Source organism: Peromyscus leucopus, chromosome 5, assembly GCF_004664715.2.
Source record: "Peromyscus leucopus breed LL Stock chromosome 5, UCI_PerLeu_2.1, whole genome shotgun sequence".
NCBI classification, from domain to species: Eukaryota; Metazoa; Chordata; class Mammalia; order Rodentia; family Cricetidae; genus Peromyscus; species Peromyscus leucopus.
Window position 1 is genome coordinate 116,617,838 of NC_051067.1, and position 19,000 is coordinate 116,636,837.

General features: G+C 44.2%; 1 protein-coding gene across 1 annotated transcript in view; it reads left to right on the top strand.

Annotated features, from left to right (window-relative positions):
• Positions 1–485: 485 nt before the first annotated feature.
• Vat1l (vesicle amine transport 1 like) overlaps positions 486–19,000 on the top strand; it is a 162,506-nt gene continuing 143,991 nt past the window's right edge. Inside the window, exon 1 of the mRNA XM_028862516.2 lies at positions 486–879. Within this exon, the coding sequence (XP_028718349.1) occupies positions 653–879 (227 nt within the window). The 5' untranslated portion in view covers positions 486–652. The remainder of the gene's footprint in view (positions 880–19,000) is intronic.

Here is a 19,000-nt window from a genome sequence, read left to right on the forward strand (position 1 = left end):
CTCAGGAGAAGCCCAGGAAGAGCATCTCGCATGACAAGGGGTCCAGAGGGAAAAGACTGGAACCTGGCCCTTCAGAGCCCTGGTTGGGAGGGATCTCTAACTTCCCGCACCTCCCTGCGGTTCCACTCAGAACCAGCAGATGGTAAACAGCCCAATTTCCCGGCTGTCCCGCCCACCCCTGCCTACCCGCGGGAGAGGAGGCAACCTTGTCTCGCGGCAGCATCCTCCAGGCCCAGACATTCATCTCTGTCCATTTCAAGGCGCCAGAGTCTGTGCCGTATATACCCAAGTATTGAGCCCAATACTTGGGTTGGGGTGTCCAGGCAGCCGCTCCTGGTGTGTTTTATTCAAGAGTCTTGGGGGGAAATCCGTTTTGAATGTTGCGACCAAAACCTGATTTGGGATCCGCACAAAAGCTGGACTTGAGGTTTGATTTGAAGCAGGAGGAAATGTGAGGGCGTGGGGGAGGTGGGGCGCGAGGGCGCGGCTCCTCTGAGGATTACGGCGGAGGCGGTGGACCGCGGCTCCGCTCGCAGAGGTTGCAGCCATTGCACTGAAGAGCATCCTGCATTCAACAGGAGGAGCCCGCGGGAGAGAAGCCCCGACCCTCCTCATAGCGGCTGCCTGTGCGCCCCGCGACCCCTAGCGCGCCATGGCCAAGGAAGGCGTAGAGAAGGCGGAGGAGACGGAGCAGATGATCGAGAAGGAGACCAGCAAGGAGCCTGCTGAGGGCAGCGACAGCTCCCACCGCCTTGGGGATGCCCAGGAGATGCGCGCTGTGGTGTTGGCCGGCTTCGGCGGGCTCAACAAGCTGAGGCTCTCCAGAAAGGCCATGCCAGAGCCACAGGACGGCGAGCTCAAGATCCGCGTCAAAGCCTGGTCCAGTATCCACGACTTTCTCGTTTTTCTCTTTTGCGCGCTGGGCGCTCCGGGAGTGGGTGGGAGAGCCTAGGTTGGGGATGCTGCCCAGGTACCTAGTACCCACAGGCAGCGGGCGCCCTCTCTACACCCATACTTGGTTCTCAGAGCTCCCCGACTCCCAGCCCAAGCCAGTGGAGCCTGGGGAGGATGCTCAGAGGTGGCCCTTCTCCCCACAGCAGATATAGGGTGACAGGAAGGATAGTGGTTCCCAGGACTTGAAGTCAGGAAGACTGCATCGTGCCCCTCTTGTAGGACAACTCAGCTGCAACACTGGGAAGGATGTAAGGATGGGAATTGATCGTTTACGTGGTTTGAAAAATAGCAATTGCCGTATTCGTAATGTTCCCGGTGCCGTTTTTTGGAGTTTACATATGCGATCCCATTTACTACTTCCTGAGCCCCAGTAAGCCAGGTGCCCAGCTTTAGAGGTGAGAAAAGGGAGCCTCAGAGGGAATGAGTGATCTGCCAAGATCACTCCGCTGCCAGTAAGTGACCTGGCTGGGACTTGACACTCGATCTCTCTTTTCACCTCTGTGCATTCAGATGGGGCTGAGGACAGGGTGCAGGACTGGGTGCCGCCACCCTCACCCTTGTGCATTTCTTTCCCCGGACTTACTTGAAAACAGGAGCTGAGATTTAACTCAAGAGAGTTAAATCACCCAACCTAAGCTGGTTGAAAGGCGAGGCCAGGGATGTATCCCACCCTCTCTCCCCCACTGCATCTTATGCCTTTCCGAGTAGCTGGGAAAACCAGATCGTGTTCTTCAGGAACTCCTGAGCTGCTCTCAGAAGGAGCCCACACTTTTAAGAGACCCTCTATTCCCATTCCTCCTGGGGAGATGTGACTAGACCAGTTGTGATTCCCCGCAGTGTGTAAGTGTGAAAGCTGTTCTCTCCTTGGGGGCACAAACCGCCATGCCCCTGAAGTCAAGTGGAGTGGGGAGCCGCTCACTAGGCTCAGCGTTCTGTAGTAACCACGATTCTTAACAAGGGTTGTTGGATGGATTTCCTAAGCCCCTGATGTCCCTAGTTCATAGAAATAGCAGCTGACTCAAACCTCCCTAGGACAGATACGGAAAGAAAGCCGGGATCTGCAACTTGATCTAAGGGCAAGAAAAATGCAAAGAGCTCCCTTTGGCCCCTTCACCACCTTGACAGCAGGTGGGTTTTATTTGCCAGATTGGGAGGCAGCTGCTGGGAGCAGGGAGCAGTGATCCATGGTTAGCTCTTCATACATGATGCTGATCCTACTTGACTTTAAACACTGTTTGGAGGTTTCTCAGGTGAGGAGATGAATTCAAGCTAAGAGAAGCTTCTGGCCAATCTGGGGATCTGGTGCAGTTCTTTTCATTAACTCTTAGGAAGCCAAGGTGATTGATCCCAGCAGGTAGAGGTATTACCTGCCCCCTTCATCAATAAACCACCAGCATCCAACAGAGTTGGCACAGTGCATATTCTAAGTAAGTGGCGATGGGTGAATGGATTGAGGGGGTAGATTGGAGGAGGGTCGTGGAGTCATCATTTTTCTATACTCGTTGATGGAAGGCCATCTACCTAATATAATTAAAAACATGTATGAATAACTCCCCTTCCTTAATGACCTCATCAAAAATATGATGCACCTATGGACACACAATATACACAAGTGTATGTGTGTGTATTTATGAACTTTAATTCACACTGAAGATTGAGGCCTAGGATTCAAAGCCATATTCAGAGAATAACTATTGGGGCCACAATTTCAAGAAAAGAGCTTTAGTTGCAGTATGTGTACATCTGTGTTCCCCAGCTTCTGCATTCAGTAGCCCTGTGCTAACAACAAGAAAATGCCTGCAGGAGCAGGGACATTTTGAAGTAATCTCAAGATGAAAATGAGGAGGTGATTTTCAGAGATTGACATACAGACCTGCTCTTGAATGCAGCCACACACATGTACACACACACACACACACACACACACACACACACACATGAACACATGCACATTTGCATGTATGTACACACACACACACACACACACACACACACACACACACACACACACACACTACTACAGAAGCCCTGCTTATTCAGAAAGCCACACAGACCTGGTCTGTACTAGGAATATAGTATGGCAAAGAGCTTCAGATTGATTTTTTCCCTTTCACCAAGTGAGAAGCAGAATTAATCAGTTTGCAAGGCCGCATTGGAATAGCTTGTGGAGATGGCCTGCTGGGTCTGTCATCCTCCGCTGGGCTGGGATTGGCTAGCCAAAGAGGCCCATTGATTATAAGTTTCTGCCTTGAGAGGCAACATGACTCATCCCATGTTTTTATGAATCAACTGAGGCCTTGTGGCTGAAGGTCCCCCTTTTATCTGCTTTCTGTTTTTAATGGAAACCTTTTTATCATCAAATAGGATGTTCTTTTTGCTTGGAAACAAAGCATAGCGCATCTGAACTAGTATTACTCAGACCTGGGACAAGGGCTCAAGTTGGCGAGTCTATAATTATAAAAGTGGATAAGAAAAAGCAGGAAGAAAGGAGTATTTTATTTCATTTACCCTCTAATTCACTGATTGGTTGGGCAGGCATTTTTCTTACAGAACAAATTGGGCATTGGGGACATTGTGTGATTTGTCAAAAATGTCACACAAACAGTAGTGAGGATGTATATTTGTGTGTCCTCTGGGCTTCAACACTTGCCCTTTTGTTCCATTTTGTGACCCTCAGAAATACCACAGGAGATGTGATTTGCCTCTCTAGACCATGGCATGTATGGTTGTGTCCTTTGTTTCTTTAATAAATACGGTCCATTGTTCTTCTTAGGTGTGGTTAAGGGGATACTTTCTGGCTATTGCCAGAGCAACATGGTTGGTTTTCCTGGAAATTAAAGATGTGTTCAAGTGCAGCTTAGGGAGAGCCACTGCTTGTTACTATAGGGTTGGAAAGACAGAGGCTTCTGCCCTCTAAAAAAAAAAAGTCAATTCATGGGAGATCCATTTCACAAGTCCTTCATTGAGTGGTCTATGTAAGAGTAGGTTTAAGTGCCCAACCAGCAAATGTGTGTGTGTGTGTGTGTGTGTGTGTGTGTGTGTGTGTGTGTGTGAGATTGTGTATGAGTATGTGTGTGTGTGTGATTGTGTATGAGTATGTGTGTGTGTGTGTGATTGTGTATGAGTATGTGTGTGTGTGTGATTGTGTATGAGTATGTATGAGAGAGAGAGAGAGAGAGAGAGAGAGAGAGAGAGAGAGAGAGAGAGAGAGAGAGAGAGAGAACGCATGTGTGTCCTTTGAAGAAAGGTGGACCTGGGCATATGCTTGAGCTTCTGCTCTTCCTTCTGTGTGACCTTGGTGAGCTTGTCTCATTTTCTCCAAGCTTCCCAGGGTTCATCTTCAAAACTTGGACGTTAAGATGATGGCTGTAGAGGTATCAAGACGGCCAAACCTGAGTTCCAGCTCAGCTTCTTCCTTGCTAACTGGATAGCATGGACCAGGCTCCTTGGAACCAGAGACTGGTACGGAGAGCCTTTTGCAAGCTGTTTACTGAGGAAGACCTTTCAGGGCAAAGAGAGCAATACAAGCAGGCCAGGGCCGAGAGAGCTAAACAAGGGTAGGGTCTCCATTGGCTCCCTCTGCAGAGTCAGCTCCTCCTAAGAGCAAGAAATAGGGTAAGCCTTTTGGTCACTGGCTGGGCTGCTAATGGGAGTGTGGAATCTCTTAAGCAGAGGTTCTCATACAATGGATCACAGTTCTCCAGGAAATTACGAGTAGCCAACATTCACAGGAGGGATCTAGATGAAGTACAATCTCACTCCTTGGTTAGCATTGCTGATTAGCTACCCTAAACCTAAACTGGGACTGGTTTGTAAAATGGGGATAATTGTGATGCCCCCCTTTATTAGTACTGTAGGGAAGTTGAAACGAGGTAAAACACACAAGACCTATATATACAATTAATGGTTAATAAATGACTTACTGTCTAAGCTATTAATTTTGGCTTACATCACATCATTACCTTACAGAGTCTTATCAGAATGGTTTTGAAAGTAAAATGATTGATAATTACACTGGGATAGCAGCAGCAAACTGGAAGGATTCTGGACAAACTAGGGTATCCTACCTGACAAGGGTCTGATGACGTGTGAACTTGTTGCCATCATGTCTTTTGAAAAGGAGCTGGTAAGGTCTGAGGCGGGCTGAAGGTCTCCAGGTTGGGCTGTAGGAATGTATTTAAGTGGCCATTAACAAGCCTTGTCTAGTTTGTGGCTCAAATTGGCTTGTGACGGAAAGTCGCTAATGGATTGGGGACATTTATTTTCCCAGAGTGATTTACAGCAAGAGGCCATATGAAACTGCTGGAAGGAGACCAATTGGATGAAAAATGGTTCTAGCTTGTCATGGCCCCATTGGCTGATCTAAAAATGGGCCGAGGGCAGGCCACACCAGAAGCAAGCCAGCAGATGGGCAGAATTCTAATATGTCATAAGGGTATGTAGGAGACAGGGGAAGAATGTATGCTCACTGAACGGTTATTATGAGCCAGAAATTGAGTGCATGTATAGGTCAACAAGGTCAGTGTCACTGACTCTCTTTTAAAGAAGACTTGTCAGGACTTCAGACTTCCAAGTAGAAAAGAGATATAAAAAGTCCAAGTCTATATTGCTCCTGAATTCTTCACATTTAGGTGCCAGATAATAGGAAATCATAATAATGAAGAATGGGGCAGGAGGGCAGGCAGACCCAGGAATGGGTAACACAGAGAAAACACCATTCCAAATAGAACTGATAAGACTCAAAATTGTATACTGTCTGCCCCCTAGACGGACATTTGTATTTGTTTCACTTCCGTTTCCTCTAAGCTTCTGAGGTATAAGATACCTTGAGGATAAAGTTACTCGGGCTGTCGATAAAGAACATTCATGCTGATTAAACCTTGGAACCACTCAAAATAGTGGAGTTCTTTCCTTTGCTTCCTTTGATTAACTGGCCACCTTTGGAAACACTGACAACTTGAGGACAAGATGTCCTAAATCAGTATAGCATTAAAGTGTCACTAATGAGGCTGATGGGATGAAATGCGGCCAATGGCATGCTCTGGGTTTGTTCAAGTAAGCAAATGGAGTCCGTGAGGTTCGATGACACAGCTGTTCATAAAACCGAGAAATTATGCTGAGAGAACCCTAAGTGCCCAACTCAGAAGATGCTCTGACATGGAAACTGGGCTATGGTATTCTGAATCACTCTCTGTTGAGTGAAAGTAGCAGGGTTTGACATGAGAAGGGTGGCTCTGTGCTGAGTCGTAACTAAGTCTCCTTTGGTAATGAACCTGACACAGCTCCTAGCTCAGGGGTCATTCTCATCTCCTGAAGCTTCTGTTTGCTCCTTACCTATATCCTTGCTAGCCAGGGCTGGGGACAATGATGGTTCCTGCTTACCCAATACTAGAATGGAAATTCTTTGGTCATTTTGTTTTGCTCTGTCTTGAGACAAGGTCTCACTAAGCATCCCAGGCTGGACCGGAACTTGCAATCCTTCTGCTTCAGCCTTCCAAAGTTTAAATATGTGCTATCATACCTAGTTTAGACATCCCGGCCTCCCAGCAACTTGGACAGGTAGGACCACAAAAAATGGCATGTATCTCTCCTCATCACTGTGACCAAATGTCCGAAAAAGCAATTTAAAGGAAGCAAAGTTTATTTTGGATCAGAGTTTGGAGAAACAGTCCATCACGGCAAGAAGGGCATGCCAGCTGGAGAGGCTCAGCTCATAGTGGTGGGAGCTTGCAGCTGCTGCTGCCTCGCATAGTGTAGGTCAGGAAGCAGAGAGCTTAGAAACAATGTCAGGTTATAGTCCTGAAAAACTTACCCTCAGTGACACACCTCCATCAGCCAAGTGCAGACCCCCAAAGTTCCACAACTTCCCTAAATAACCCACCAGCTGGAGACCACATATGAAAACACATGAGCCTATAGGAGACATTTAAGATTTAACCTGTAACATGGTGGCTCTTCTATTGCAGCTTTAACCCCCATAATTTTTAACTGACTGTTTATAGGGAGCCATCTTGTCCCTTTGAGACTGTTTTGATCTCAATTCAATAGGGACACACTAGGCTGTTCCTTTCTCCTCCCCCCCCCACCTCTATCACACATATTCCTCCCTTCCTCTTCATTTTTCATTATGATTAAAAAAAAAACAGCAATGGCCATCAAAGCATAGTCCCAATAACAGGAGCAGTAACTGGAAAAATTTATAGTGGAGGGTAAACAAGACCGAGGAATTAAAATGAGTAGTAATATTTTATGTAAAGTAGGAGTCATCCAAGTGGAAATAGTTTCACTAAAATAAAAATAAATTAAATTGCAATTAGCTTAACAATGCTATTTGGAATGTTGTAACTTGCTAAAGTTACTAATGTCGTAATTGTGATTATGTTTTGGTAGCAGTTATGTCTAAACATTCTGGGAGTCAAAGTTATGAAATTGAAAATAGTTCGGGAGCAAAAGAAAGTACCTGAAGAAAGAACTGGAAAGGCCAATGAGTCCACACAGAAAGAGTTTGTTCTGAACTATGGATGTAGCTCAGTGAAAGAGCACTTGCATAACATCCATAAGGCTCTGGGTTTGAGGGAGAAATTATCAGTTCATTCATTCACCCTTTAGAAAGTGATGGTTGGTCAACACTCTTTGGTAGGAAAGCAAGTATAAGAAAGCTGTGATAAGATACCTAACAACAAGCAAATTAAAGAAGAAATGTTTTTTTTCTGGTTTACTGTTTGGTAGGAGACCTTCCATGGTGGTGAGGAATGCATGGTGGTAGGCTCAGGAAGCCAGCTGGTCATGTTGCATTGACAGCGAGCAAAGACAGAATGAACAGGAAGTGAGGCCATGATATAAAACCTCAAGGCCCACCCCTAGTGCCCCACCCATTCTTTTCCTTCAAGGCTCCACCTACTGGGACCAAGTGCTCAAACACATGAGCCTTTGGGGGAGACATTTCATATTCAAACCACAACAGCTCTCAACACATCTTGCCCATAATAGGTATTCAATAAAGGTCATTTTCCTTCCTGAGTCTCTCACGTTTGAATTGATGTCTCCTGGTTCTGAACCATGTTGGCGGCAAGGAGCAGGAAATTGGATTTTAATCCTTATTCCTAGGGTTGGGAATAGAACTGGCTTGCTCTATGACTACCATCACACCAGCCTTTACATAGCCATCCATGGGGAGTGGTAGGGATTCTCTGACAGTTGAATATGCGTGGATAATCCATCCTTAGGAGTTTGGTTCACTGTAATTCAAAGGATTCCAAATTCCATGGCCTTTGGGTGGACCAATGACATCCAATGCTAACAACAAAGCTCACCCAGGCACAGAGAAATTGTACCCCCAAGTTCCTAGCACTTCTCTTTCCTAAAATGGATCCTTTTGACATCTTGGCATTTGTTGTAGAAGAAAAAGTTTAATTAGAAGCCAGAAGAGACTCTTCGTAGGAAAGGGCAGCAGGCATGTAATCTCAAATTAGTTCCTCTGTGTGTGATCTCATACAGGAAATTGGTTGGAGTCATGGCATTGAAATGAGTGAGTTTTATGTTTGAAGGCTCAGGAGACAGCGTTGATGCTCCCATAAAAGGGAATGCTTCATCTCTGGAAGTGATATTTTCTTCATAAGTGCATGCAGTCAGCTTCTGCTTTTAATCTTCTTCTGCCAGTGACCCCTGACTCTTCATCTAGTTTCATCCTCAGCACTGTCTGGGAGCAGGGCATGCCAAACAGTACATTCCCCAACAAAACCCCAGTAGCAAGCTAAAGCATTGAGGCTTGTTACTCTCAACTTCTCTAATTGAGTGTGGTCCCCAGAGTTCAATGCAAGATAATTATCCCTTATTCGGGGGAAGCATAATGATTCATATCTTAGAATGTCACTGCGTGCAAACCTTTGATTATAAAATATTCTATATTTGAAGTGAAGTGGGCATGGATGTAAGTCCTGCTTCCAATAATCTTAGAGACTTGTATAACTATGGGATAATGGTGGGCTTCTTTAAGGTCTCAATTTGTTCATATGCAATATGGGTATAATAATAGATAATGGGGGGGTGGGGATAGTTCATTTGGTAAAGTGCTGGCAAGCCCAAGTCTGAGGATCTGAATTCAGTCCCCAGCTCCCACATAAAAAGCTAAATGTGGTGGTGCACACTTGGCAATCTCAGCAATGAGAAGGTAAAGACACATAGATCTCAAGGCTCGATGGCCAGCCACTGTAGCTTACTTGATGAGCCTGGAATCCTAGTGAGAGACTGCCTCAAACAACAAAACAACAAAGAAACACAAAACAAAGTGGACAACTCTTGGGGACTGCTACCCAAGGTTGACTTCTGGTTGCCACACACAGAAGCATGGGTGTGGATATCTAGCCACAAATGCACTTACACATGTTCTCACACCCCACCCACAATGTACCCACAAATACAATCACACACACACACACACACACACACACACACACACACACACACAAATAGATACAAGTTCCTAGCAGTGATATTGATGTATGTAATATTTGTTGAATTAATGATTTTTCTGAGGTACATATTATGTGTTCCAAAGACATTATTGGTATGGAAACAATGCAAAGAAATACATTAGGAAGTCCCCCAGTCCTCCATAACACTCTGTGTATAGTGCTAGGGATAGACCCTGGAACCTTGTGTATACTCTACAAGTGCAAGCTTAATCACTGAGCTGCTTCCCTGGCCCCTCATAAGGTTTTCTGGCCCATCATTCAGACACTGCATGTCTCCCCCAAAGGTTACAATATCCTGACATCAAGAGTAGCCCAGGAAGGAAGCACCAAGATTAATTCCTGAAGGAAGAGCAGAAATAGAATCCAGAGATATTAGGCTCCTACAGTGTGCCAGGACCTGAAGCCAAGTCTTCAGAGGGAAGAGCAGCCTGTTCTTCCCTGACCTGTGTCTTTGTGTCTTGTTTGTGCTGATGGTTGTGATGGGCCCTTGCTAACTGGGCTCTGCTGTCTTCCCTCTTATCTTTTCATAGTCTCCTTTCTCCTGAGCAAGCTCCTGCCATGACTTTCCATCTTGAGACTGACAGAGATGTCAACCTCTAGATTCGGCTGACTTGTACAAGTTTTTAGTAAGCCCCAGTACAACAAAAGATGTTTTTCTTCTGATTTCTCAAGCAGCGAGGAAAGAATCTGATTGGTCATTGCTTAGCAGCCTCTAAATCTCTCTCTCTCTCTCTCCCTAGTCCCCAAAGGAATAAAGAACTTAGACTGTCTGTATTTATGTCTTGATCCCTCCCACATTGGCCTAAAATAGTAGGACTATGTGATTAACAGCTCACTTGGAGTGTGTGTGTGTGTGTGTGTGTGTGTGTGTGTGAGAGAGAGAGAGAGAGAGAGAGAGAGAGAGAGAGAGAGAGAGAGAGGAGGGGGAGAGCGCGGGCATGCAGGCATGGTTGTATGCATGTCTATTTGTGTGTATCCTTATGTGTGTGTGTGTGTGTGTGTGTGTGTGTGTGTGTGTGTGTGTGTGTGTGTGTTTGTGTAGAGTGGAAAGGGGAATAGATACTCCAAAATCAGTAGAGAGCAGTGATCAGAAGATAGGAACAAGAACCCCAAAGGATATGCAAACTGAGCGTGGGGTGTGTGTGTGTGTGTGTGTGTGTGTGTGTGTGTGTGTGTGTGTGTACAACTAATTTTAAAAAGAGACGATGATTGAGATTGCAGGTACATGCCACCATGCCCAGTTAGAAAAGGTTGGTAGAACCAGGCAGAGGACTGGAATGGCAACCCTATTCATTCCATTTTAGGCTCTTACAATTCTTATTTCAAACTTATTAAATGATATAGGATTAAGTCTTCATACCTCTTTGGTAATCTTGAAAATTCTAACATTACCAATCATATACCCAATATGGACTTGGTTAATATAGACAGACATCCAATAAATATTCACAGGATAGACAAATAAATGATTGACTCTGACGGTGATAAATACAGCTATTGTAACATAACCAGTAACACACTCAATCTATCTAGCATTTTTCCCAAACAAGAAAGGTCATCTCTTCTAAAACCTGCAGCTGGCAGGTCTTTGAGTAAGGACTGAACAAGCCCCAGTGGAAGTGTTTTCAGAGAGTTTTATTTCTTCTTAACACACTGTGTTACCTTGGAACCTGAAGTTACTTCCCCGCTCTCTAATAACTACCTTCTCTGGGCTGTGAAATGTGGGGCTCTGACTTCTGAGGATGCTCTGTAATTTTCTCCCTATTGACCTCTGTCTCCACCATGTGCTGGAAGCCAGGGCTGTCGAGAGAACCCAGGGGGCTGCCTCTGATAACTGTTATTCTGGGAGGACTCACTCAGGCATCCCTCAATGCCTGTGTATCAGGAACAGAATTTGGAAAGAAACTATATATCCCTGTCTTCCTATGTATGCATCAGCCCCCAGCCCCCACTCCTCAATCTCCAGACAGTTGAATGTGTTTCCTATGGGGTGCTGTATGGGTGCTCAGAAATGGAGTTTTCTTGTGGTGTCCTTTTAATTATGACTCTTTCCTGTCACCCTGTTTTGCCCCCTTTGCCCCTAAAGCATCCAGATTATACACCTATTTTGTGTCCACTCTTCCCAGAGTCATATTCTCACTGTTTGAAAACAATATAAGAATGCTATCATCATTTCCTTTATTTCAATCATATATTAGTCATATTATTATATTATTATTAATATCATTAAAAAAAACCTTTAGGAATCATTTCTTTGTAACACCAGATGAAGAAATGAGATCAGACAGGTGAATGAATTTGTTTAGGATCTGAGCTAGGGATGTAGGTCAGTGGTAGAATGCTTGCTTAGCATGTACAAGACCTTGAGTTTGAACCTTAGCACTACACGATAAATAAATAATAATCACGCAGATAATAAGACTGAGAGTATAGATTTAAGACAGAGTGTGTCTGTCTCCAGCACTCCATCCTGTTCTACCCCTCTTTATACACCTGTGCTTCACTGCCCTGTCCTAGACACGAGCCCCTGGAGTGGGAAAACAGTTTGATTGGTAGCATATACAACATTGATACATCATTGCTGTCTTCATTTGAACCTAGATTCTTGGGCCCATTTTTCCCTCAAAGTAAGGTTGGGTTTTTTGTTTTTTTTTTTCCCTCAGAAGATACAGCTATCCTTCAAGGAAACTGATATACAATGGGCAGTGCCCCACCCCATGCAGGTAGTTTGTGGCCTGGGATTTGTGGGAACTCTCATGAGATTCTCTCACTACAGTTTCTGTAGCTCCCTCTTTCCGCCCAAAACAGTTAGTCATCATCTCTGGTGGGAGAAGAAAACCAGGCCTTGCCTAGGATCAAAGAGAATTGCTTTCTCATTTATCTGTGCTACCTCTTGTTCAGTCAGCTAATGGAGAGCTATTAAGCCCACCGTTCCCATGATTGGTCTGAGTGATTTTGTAATTGGATTCTTCTTATCCTCCCAGCAAAACTCACTGAAATTGTTCCATTTGGGGATTTTGTCATACACTCTGACTCAACCTCTCAGTCGGATTTGGAGATGCTTCATGCAGGCACCGATGCATCCTCCGCACATCCTGAAACAGCAGCTTCAGTTTTGAGGGCCTCCTTGATGTGACCAGAGGAACAGCCAGCACCTCTGGGATGCTAGGAACTAAGTAGCAAAGGCCAGAGTCACTTCCTGCCTCCTCCACGCTGCAAGGCCTGTGCTGGCAGCCAGCAGCTTGGCTCCTTCCTTGCAGGGCTTGCTCTTCTTTCCCTAGTCAGACTCTTCCCTTTCTCCAGCATAGCTGGGCTTGCTTCACTTCTTAGGCAACTGAAAGCTGTGTCAATCCAGCATTCTCTAGAAAACGAGAAACTGGATCCATTAGAGCGACAGAGAAAGGTCTTGAAAATAGTGCTTTGCTGTTGACATCCCCAAATGTCTCCTGTGTTCTTCATATTATCTTTGCTGTCTTTACACTCTCCTCCCTCATCCTCTTCTTCTTCCCCACTCCCCCTGCTACCCCTACCCCCATCATTCCCACCCCATCACTTTCCTGTATGTGTTCTCATGAATACTCATGGATAGAAGAGCTTGGTGCAGGATCTTCCTCTCTTCTTCTCCACCACATTTATTTATTTATTTATTCAGTCATTCATTTGTTTATTTATTTTGAGACAGGTTGCCATATTGACAAAGAGTTCCCCAATTCAGCTAGCCTGGCTAGCCAGCCAGCCTCATGCCCCTCGTGTCTGCCTCCTCAATGCTGCCATTACAAAGATGGATGGTTGTGCTCAGCGCTCCACATGGGTTAGGGATCTGAGTTAAGGCACTTATGCTTATGTGGCAAGTAGTTTACCAACCAAGCTGTCTCCCCAGCCCCTCGCCTGGATTTTAAACTCTGTTCTTGCTGTCTGGTCTTTTATATTTATCTTTACTCACCTTTCCCCTTCCACTTCCCAGGGGTAAATCTTTGCCCTTTCCAAAGAAGTCAATGCAGGAAGTCTTTGATTTACTTGGTTCTCCCACTCCCCATTATACCAGTAGACACCCGAGGCTGTGAGCCAAGCAGAGCTGAGGGATAATTCTGTTAACAAAGAGAGGAAAAGAAAGGGAAAAGCTAGAAATTCTCAGATGTTTTCCTGTTTGAGTCTCCAGTTGAAGAAGCATTGTTTGCAAGCCTTTGATGCACCCTGTGCTAAGCATTTTTTTTTTTTTTTTTTTTTGAAAGACAGACTTCTAGAGTTGCTAATTATCTGTGGAGAAGGCAGGTGCATCATGATCCTGCTGTCTTTTTAGGCTAATGACACCTAAATATTAATGAAACAACATTTGAAATTCAGTTCTTTAGGGCTAGGGTTTGAGTTTGAAATGTCCCTCATAGGCTCATGTACTGAACACTTGGCCCCCAGCTGCTAGCACTGTTTTGGGAGGTTCTAGAAGCTTCAGTGGGTGGGACCCAGATGGGAAAAGTAGAGGTCTCTTGGACATTATGTTCTTAGTCCCTAGTTTCTTGCTGCCCTGCTTCTTGCATACCATGAAGTGAACAGCCTCCTTCTCCATGCTCCTGCCACCAGGCTAACCTGTTTCTCCACTTGCTCAGAATCAATGGAGCAAGGAACTAGGGACTGCATTGTCTGCAAATGTTAGCCAAACTGAAACATTTCTCCTCCTAAGTCAGGTATTTGGTCACAATGTCTTGGGAAGTAACTGCCCTCGTACAGCAAAAGTGAACCGTTTCTATTTGGGCCTCCTTGTGCCCTGGGTTTATGGAAAAATCAAGCTGGGGTTACTCTGAACCTTTTTCCTCTCCATCGAGAGGTCGGCTAGGGCTGGAGGGTTTGAAGAATGGAAGCAAAAAGCGTGCCCATCCCATTCTTTCCTTCGAGAAACACCCAATCCCAATGGGACAAATTGATAGCTACTTTCTCCATGTTAGCCATGACCCTCATGTAGCAGCTTCTTAGGGAATTGTCACACTGTGTAGTCATTTATTTGCTGAGCCCTGAACTCCAGGGAAGCACAGATGTCACTGTCAATGTTGTAACATCATTGCCTAGCCAACCCCCAAAACACAGAGGGTCTGTTGAATATAAATTGGATGAGAATGAATGTTCTGTGCTATCAACTGCTGCCAAGAAGCCTTCTGAAGCTCATGCCTTGGTCAGCATAAAACATGGGACATAGAGATGTTAACCTTTTCAGCAACCATCATAGGAAGGAATACCATCTGCCGCTCCCAGGGGTTGAGTAGATAAATAACTCCAAGTCCCTCAAATCAAAAACATTAGTCTTGGCATCAAGGGGAGCTTATTTGTGCCATGCTTTCCTGTTTCTGTTGAAAACTGGCTCTGGATATTTACATTCTCAATATGTCTCTTTGGTTATTTTATTACATGGTGAAAATACTACTGAAGTGTGCCTTGAATACAAATTTAGACAGATGGTCTAAATGTATTTCCTTTCTCAGACACAGTAGCAATAAAGGATTCATACAGTTATATCCTTTGCTAATAGCATCCATCATCACTGTTCATGTTATAGAGAAAGTGATCTGGGTGGGACAACAATCCTATCATTTATTTAATAAGAAAATGGTAGGCTATGCAAAAACATCAGATGGATCAGTGAATTCCCTATATATCATATGGATGCAAAGGCTTGTTTACTTAGCAATTGTGGATAGAGACGGCAGGCAGAGTTATGTGGAGCCAGACCCCAAGAGGACTACAGTCAAGAGAAGTAGGAAGAAAGGAGCTGGCCTTCTAGAACACACTCTTTCCACCCTCTGATTGGATGGAGGGCTACTCTTTGCTGTGACTTATTCAGAACAGTTCTGAATGTCCTCACATAAGAAACTATTTGGAATTTACAAATAAGGTGTCCTTGCTTTGCACGTAATTTTCCTTCCAAGAGCAAATGATTTTCACAGTCTTGAGATATCAAAATGGGGTCTTAAAAAGCCAAGAGAGAAAAAAATGTAAGCAAGATTTTTCTGAGATCAATCAATGCCTATTTTCCTGGGCGTGCTTATACTATCAGCTGGGAGTAACAAACAGATACCCAAACTTCAGTTCTTAAGAAATGAAATGAATCAAACATTTACTTCTTTGACTCTACCTGGGTTGGAGTTAAGTGCTTTGATGAACGTATTATCAGTAAGACAAGACCAGAATAATGAGCGGCTCACTTTCTCTGCTGTGTCTGCTTGGTCAGAGTCTCACAACAGATCTGCTTAGTCCCTCTCATAGTTGGTAGAGGCTGTCTTAGATGCTGGAGTCCTTGACACCCATTGGCTGTCAAATTCCACTTAGAATTTGAAGGTGTTTTCCTCGATGCTGCATGTTCCAGAGCATTCTGGGACCTTAGCTTCCTACAGAAATATCGAAAGCACATGGATATGAACTTAATATGGACTTTTACCCCCCAGAAATGTGCAAATCCTGCAAGTATTTTGATGGTGCTGCCTCCTAAGCCCTTTCTGTTTTCTTTGTCCTCAGTCTCTGCCCCTTTCTTTGTTCTTTGATCTCTTTAATTCCTCATTTTCCTTTCCTCTTTCTACTTCACATTCTTAATTAATGGCTTATTCTAATTTCAGGTTTTCCATAATTAGTTATTAGAACATGTAAGTCTTTCCATCTCAGGGACCACCACTCAAAGGAGCCCTTAAATATTCACAAGTAACAGCTGCTCCATGATCATGAGGGAATAAAATCCTCAAAGTAGGTATTGCACCACTGCTCTTGTAGTGGGTTCTGCCCTATGTCATCAGAACGTTATTTTAAGACCCCCATTCTTTATTCGTCCTGCTACTGGGAGTAATGGCTACTGGCAACTCATAGCCAGCCCCCTCCCCTTCTAAAGAATTAATTTCAGCAGAAGGGAACCCCCTTGTCTAAGATATCTCTCTCTCTCTCTCTCTCTCTCTCTCTCTCTCTCTCTCTCTCTCTCCCTCCCTCCCTCCCACCCTCCCTTTCTCCCTCCCTCTCCCAACCCTCTACCTGCAGCTCTCAAGCCGTGACTGTTCAGTACAAGGTCTTGTCTTGACTAAGACCTGCTAAAAGGACATGAGTCTGCATGGATTCAGAGACCTCTGTAGTAGTACATCAGAAATTAACTTCTCCTCTGCCCAATCCAACTTTCCTCAGATGATCCAACCATTGTTCCCTAGAGCATTTACTATCAGAATGCATGCAAATCTCAATCTTGGAGTCTGTTTCCCAGTGAACTTGACCTTTGATACCCTCTTTGTGTTATGAGAATGATGGTGGTAGATGAGGTTCACACTTATGGAGCACTTGTTGTGTGAGAGACATTCTGTAGCACAAGCACTATCAACATTAGATCCACACCAACACCTTGGCCTAACCCCCAAGGAAGTCAAACCACGTGCTCATGGAGAAGGGAGAAAATTCAAGTGAAGGAGATAAATATATCTTTGGTCATGGCAGAGGGTCTCTGGAACACTTCTTTGATAAAAGCTTTTGGGTGTCAATGTTTTGGCTTTCTAGCTAGATTCTATTTGGGCACATCTCTGGTGGCCATACAAGTACTCTGCTTCTGTGCAGCATAAAAGTCCTCATCGTACTGAGTGAGCTTTTAGGAATTTGTTCCTAAGAGGATTTTGAATGTGTTTACTCTAACCTTCCAAGAGCAAGCATACTGCTTGGTAAACATCAGGTGCTCCACATGCTAAATACAGAGGTCTAATCTTTGTAACTGGAAATGCTGGGTGGTAGCTTCCAAAGAAAGTAAGTATGGAGATTCTGGATTCATATCACTCACATCTTGGCATTGTGAACTTCAACAGGCCCTCATTTTGTTCTTTGTAAAACTGGGATAATATCATTATCTCTTGGCATTATTTATGGGCGTTATAGAAAGTAAATGATACCATATGTATAAACCACTTAGCCTTGGATGCAGTAAGTGCCTGATAAATATTATCTATAATAATCACTGGCCATAAATCAATTGATTTTCTCCTTGGGTTCCATCTTCAGAGAAGTCAGTTAGAAGGAATGCAACCTTTCTTGGACATTCCTCTTCATGGCTAGAACTGACACTACTTATTACAGTAGTGCTTTGCAACCCTTATGGCAGTGAGAAGGATTGTATGGCATATTTGTTACTTTCCTATCACCGTGACCATGGTCTCTGACAAGAAGAAATTCTTTTGACTTGCATTTTTAGAGTTTTTCAATTCAACATGCCAATGAAGCCATGGCAGGACAGTTCGGTTCATGTTTCGGTGAACATGAGACAAGCTGTTCACATTGTGACAAAGCAAGGAACAGAGAGAATGAGGGCCTATCCCTATTTACCTGCTTTATATCCTAGATGTTCCACAGCCTTTCAATTGGCAGCATTAGCTGGAAGCCAAACACTCAAAACATGGTCCTGTGGGGGCACATTTCAAATTCAATCCATAATACTTGGGCTAGAGACATTCTGAGCTGGGCCAGGATTTTCATACTTACATGGAGGTAAGACCTGAAAAAGGATCTTGACATGGATCCAAAATATACTGGATTTGATGTATTCAACAATACTACGGTAGGAGAGAGGACTTACTGCTACCAGCCACAAGCAAGGAGATCTCATGCTTTCCACTCAAGGCACAGGAGCTCAAGGTGTCTAGAAGATATTTCTATATTTCCAGCATGACATCTTCCATTGGCTTTTTATGAATGCCATTAGCAGGGATGTGACAACCTATCCAATATTTTATCAGCCATTTGGACATAGATAGCAATGGGCTTGGTGACAACATGTTCAGAAAACAGAAATTCATGAAGGCAGGCCAAGGTTTTGGATCAAAGAATTGGGATTCAAGAAAGAAACAGACAAATTAGACAAATTACGCTAATCTAATAAGATTACATTTAACATGGCTAAATAAGATCTTCTGGACCAAGGTCAGAAACCTCAACTGCCCTGGGAGATGATGACAGCACTTTTCATTTTCATATCTACATAATGACCACCTAGTAATTCTTACCCTATTTCATTCCAAGAAGGACTTGAATTAGCTCATGAAGATGTATTGGTGGTTCTCTGAGCATGGTCCACAGCCTGGCAGCACGGCCTGGAAGCTTGGCCTACTGAGTCAGAAGAAGGGACCAACAATCTACTCTAACAAGCCTTCATTGGAATTCTAATACAGAATATAATTTTCAAACCAGAGCTGGGATATATCAAACAGTCGATAAAGCATTTGCCACACAATCATAAGGGTCCTAAGTTTGATCTCTAGTCCATGTATAAGAAACCAGGCATGGTAGCATGCACTTGTAATTTCATCTTTGGGGTGACAGAGGCAGGCAGATTCCTGACAATTGCTAATGAGCCAGCCTAGCTGAATGGTGAGACTCAGTACAAGTGAGAAATGCTGTCTCAAAGAATAAGATGGACAACCCCTGAGAAACTGTGTACCAAGGTTGACTACTGATTTCTGACCACAGGTGTACACAGGCACTTGTTCACACATATGCACACACACCATTGACATACACTTGCACCCTCACACTCAAGAAGTAAATTTGTAAATAACTGAAAAAGAGTATAAGAT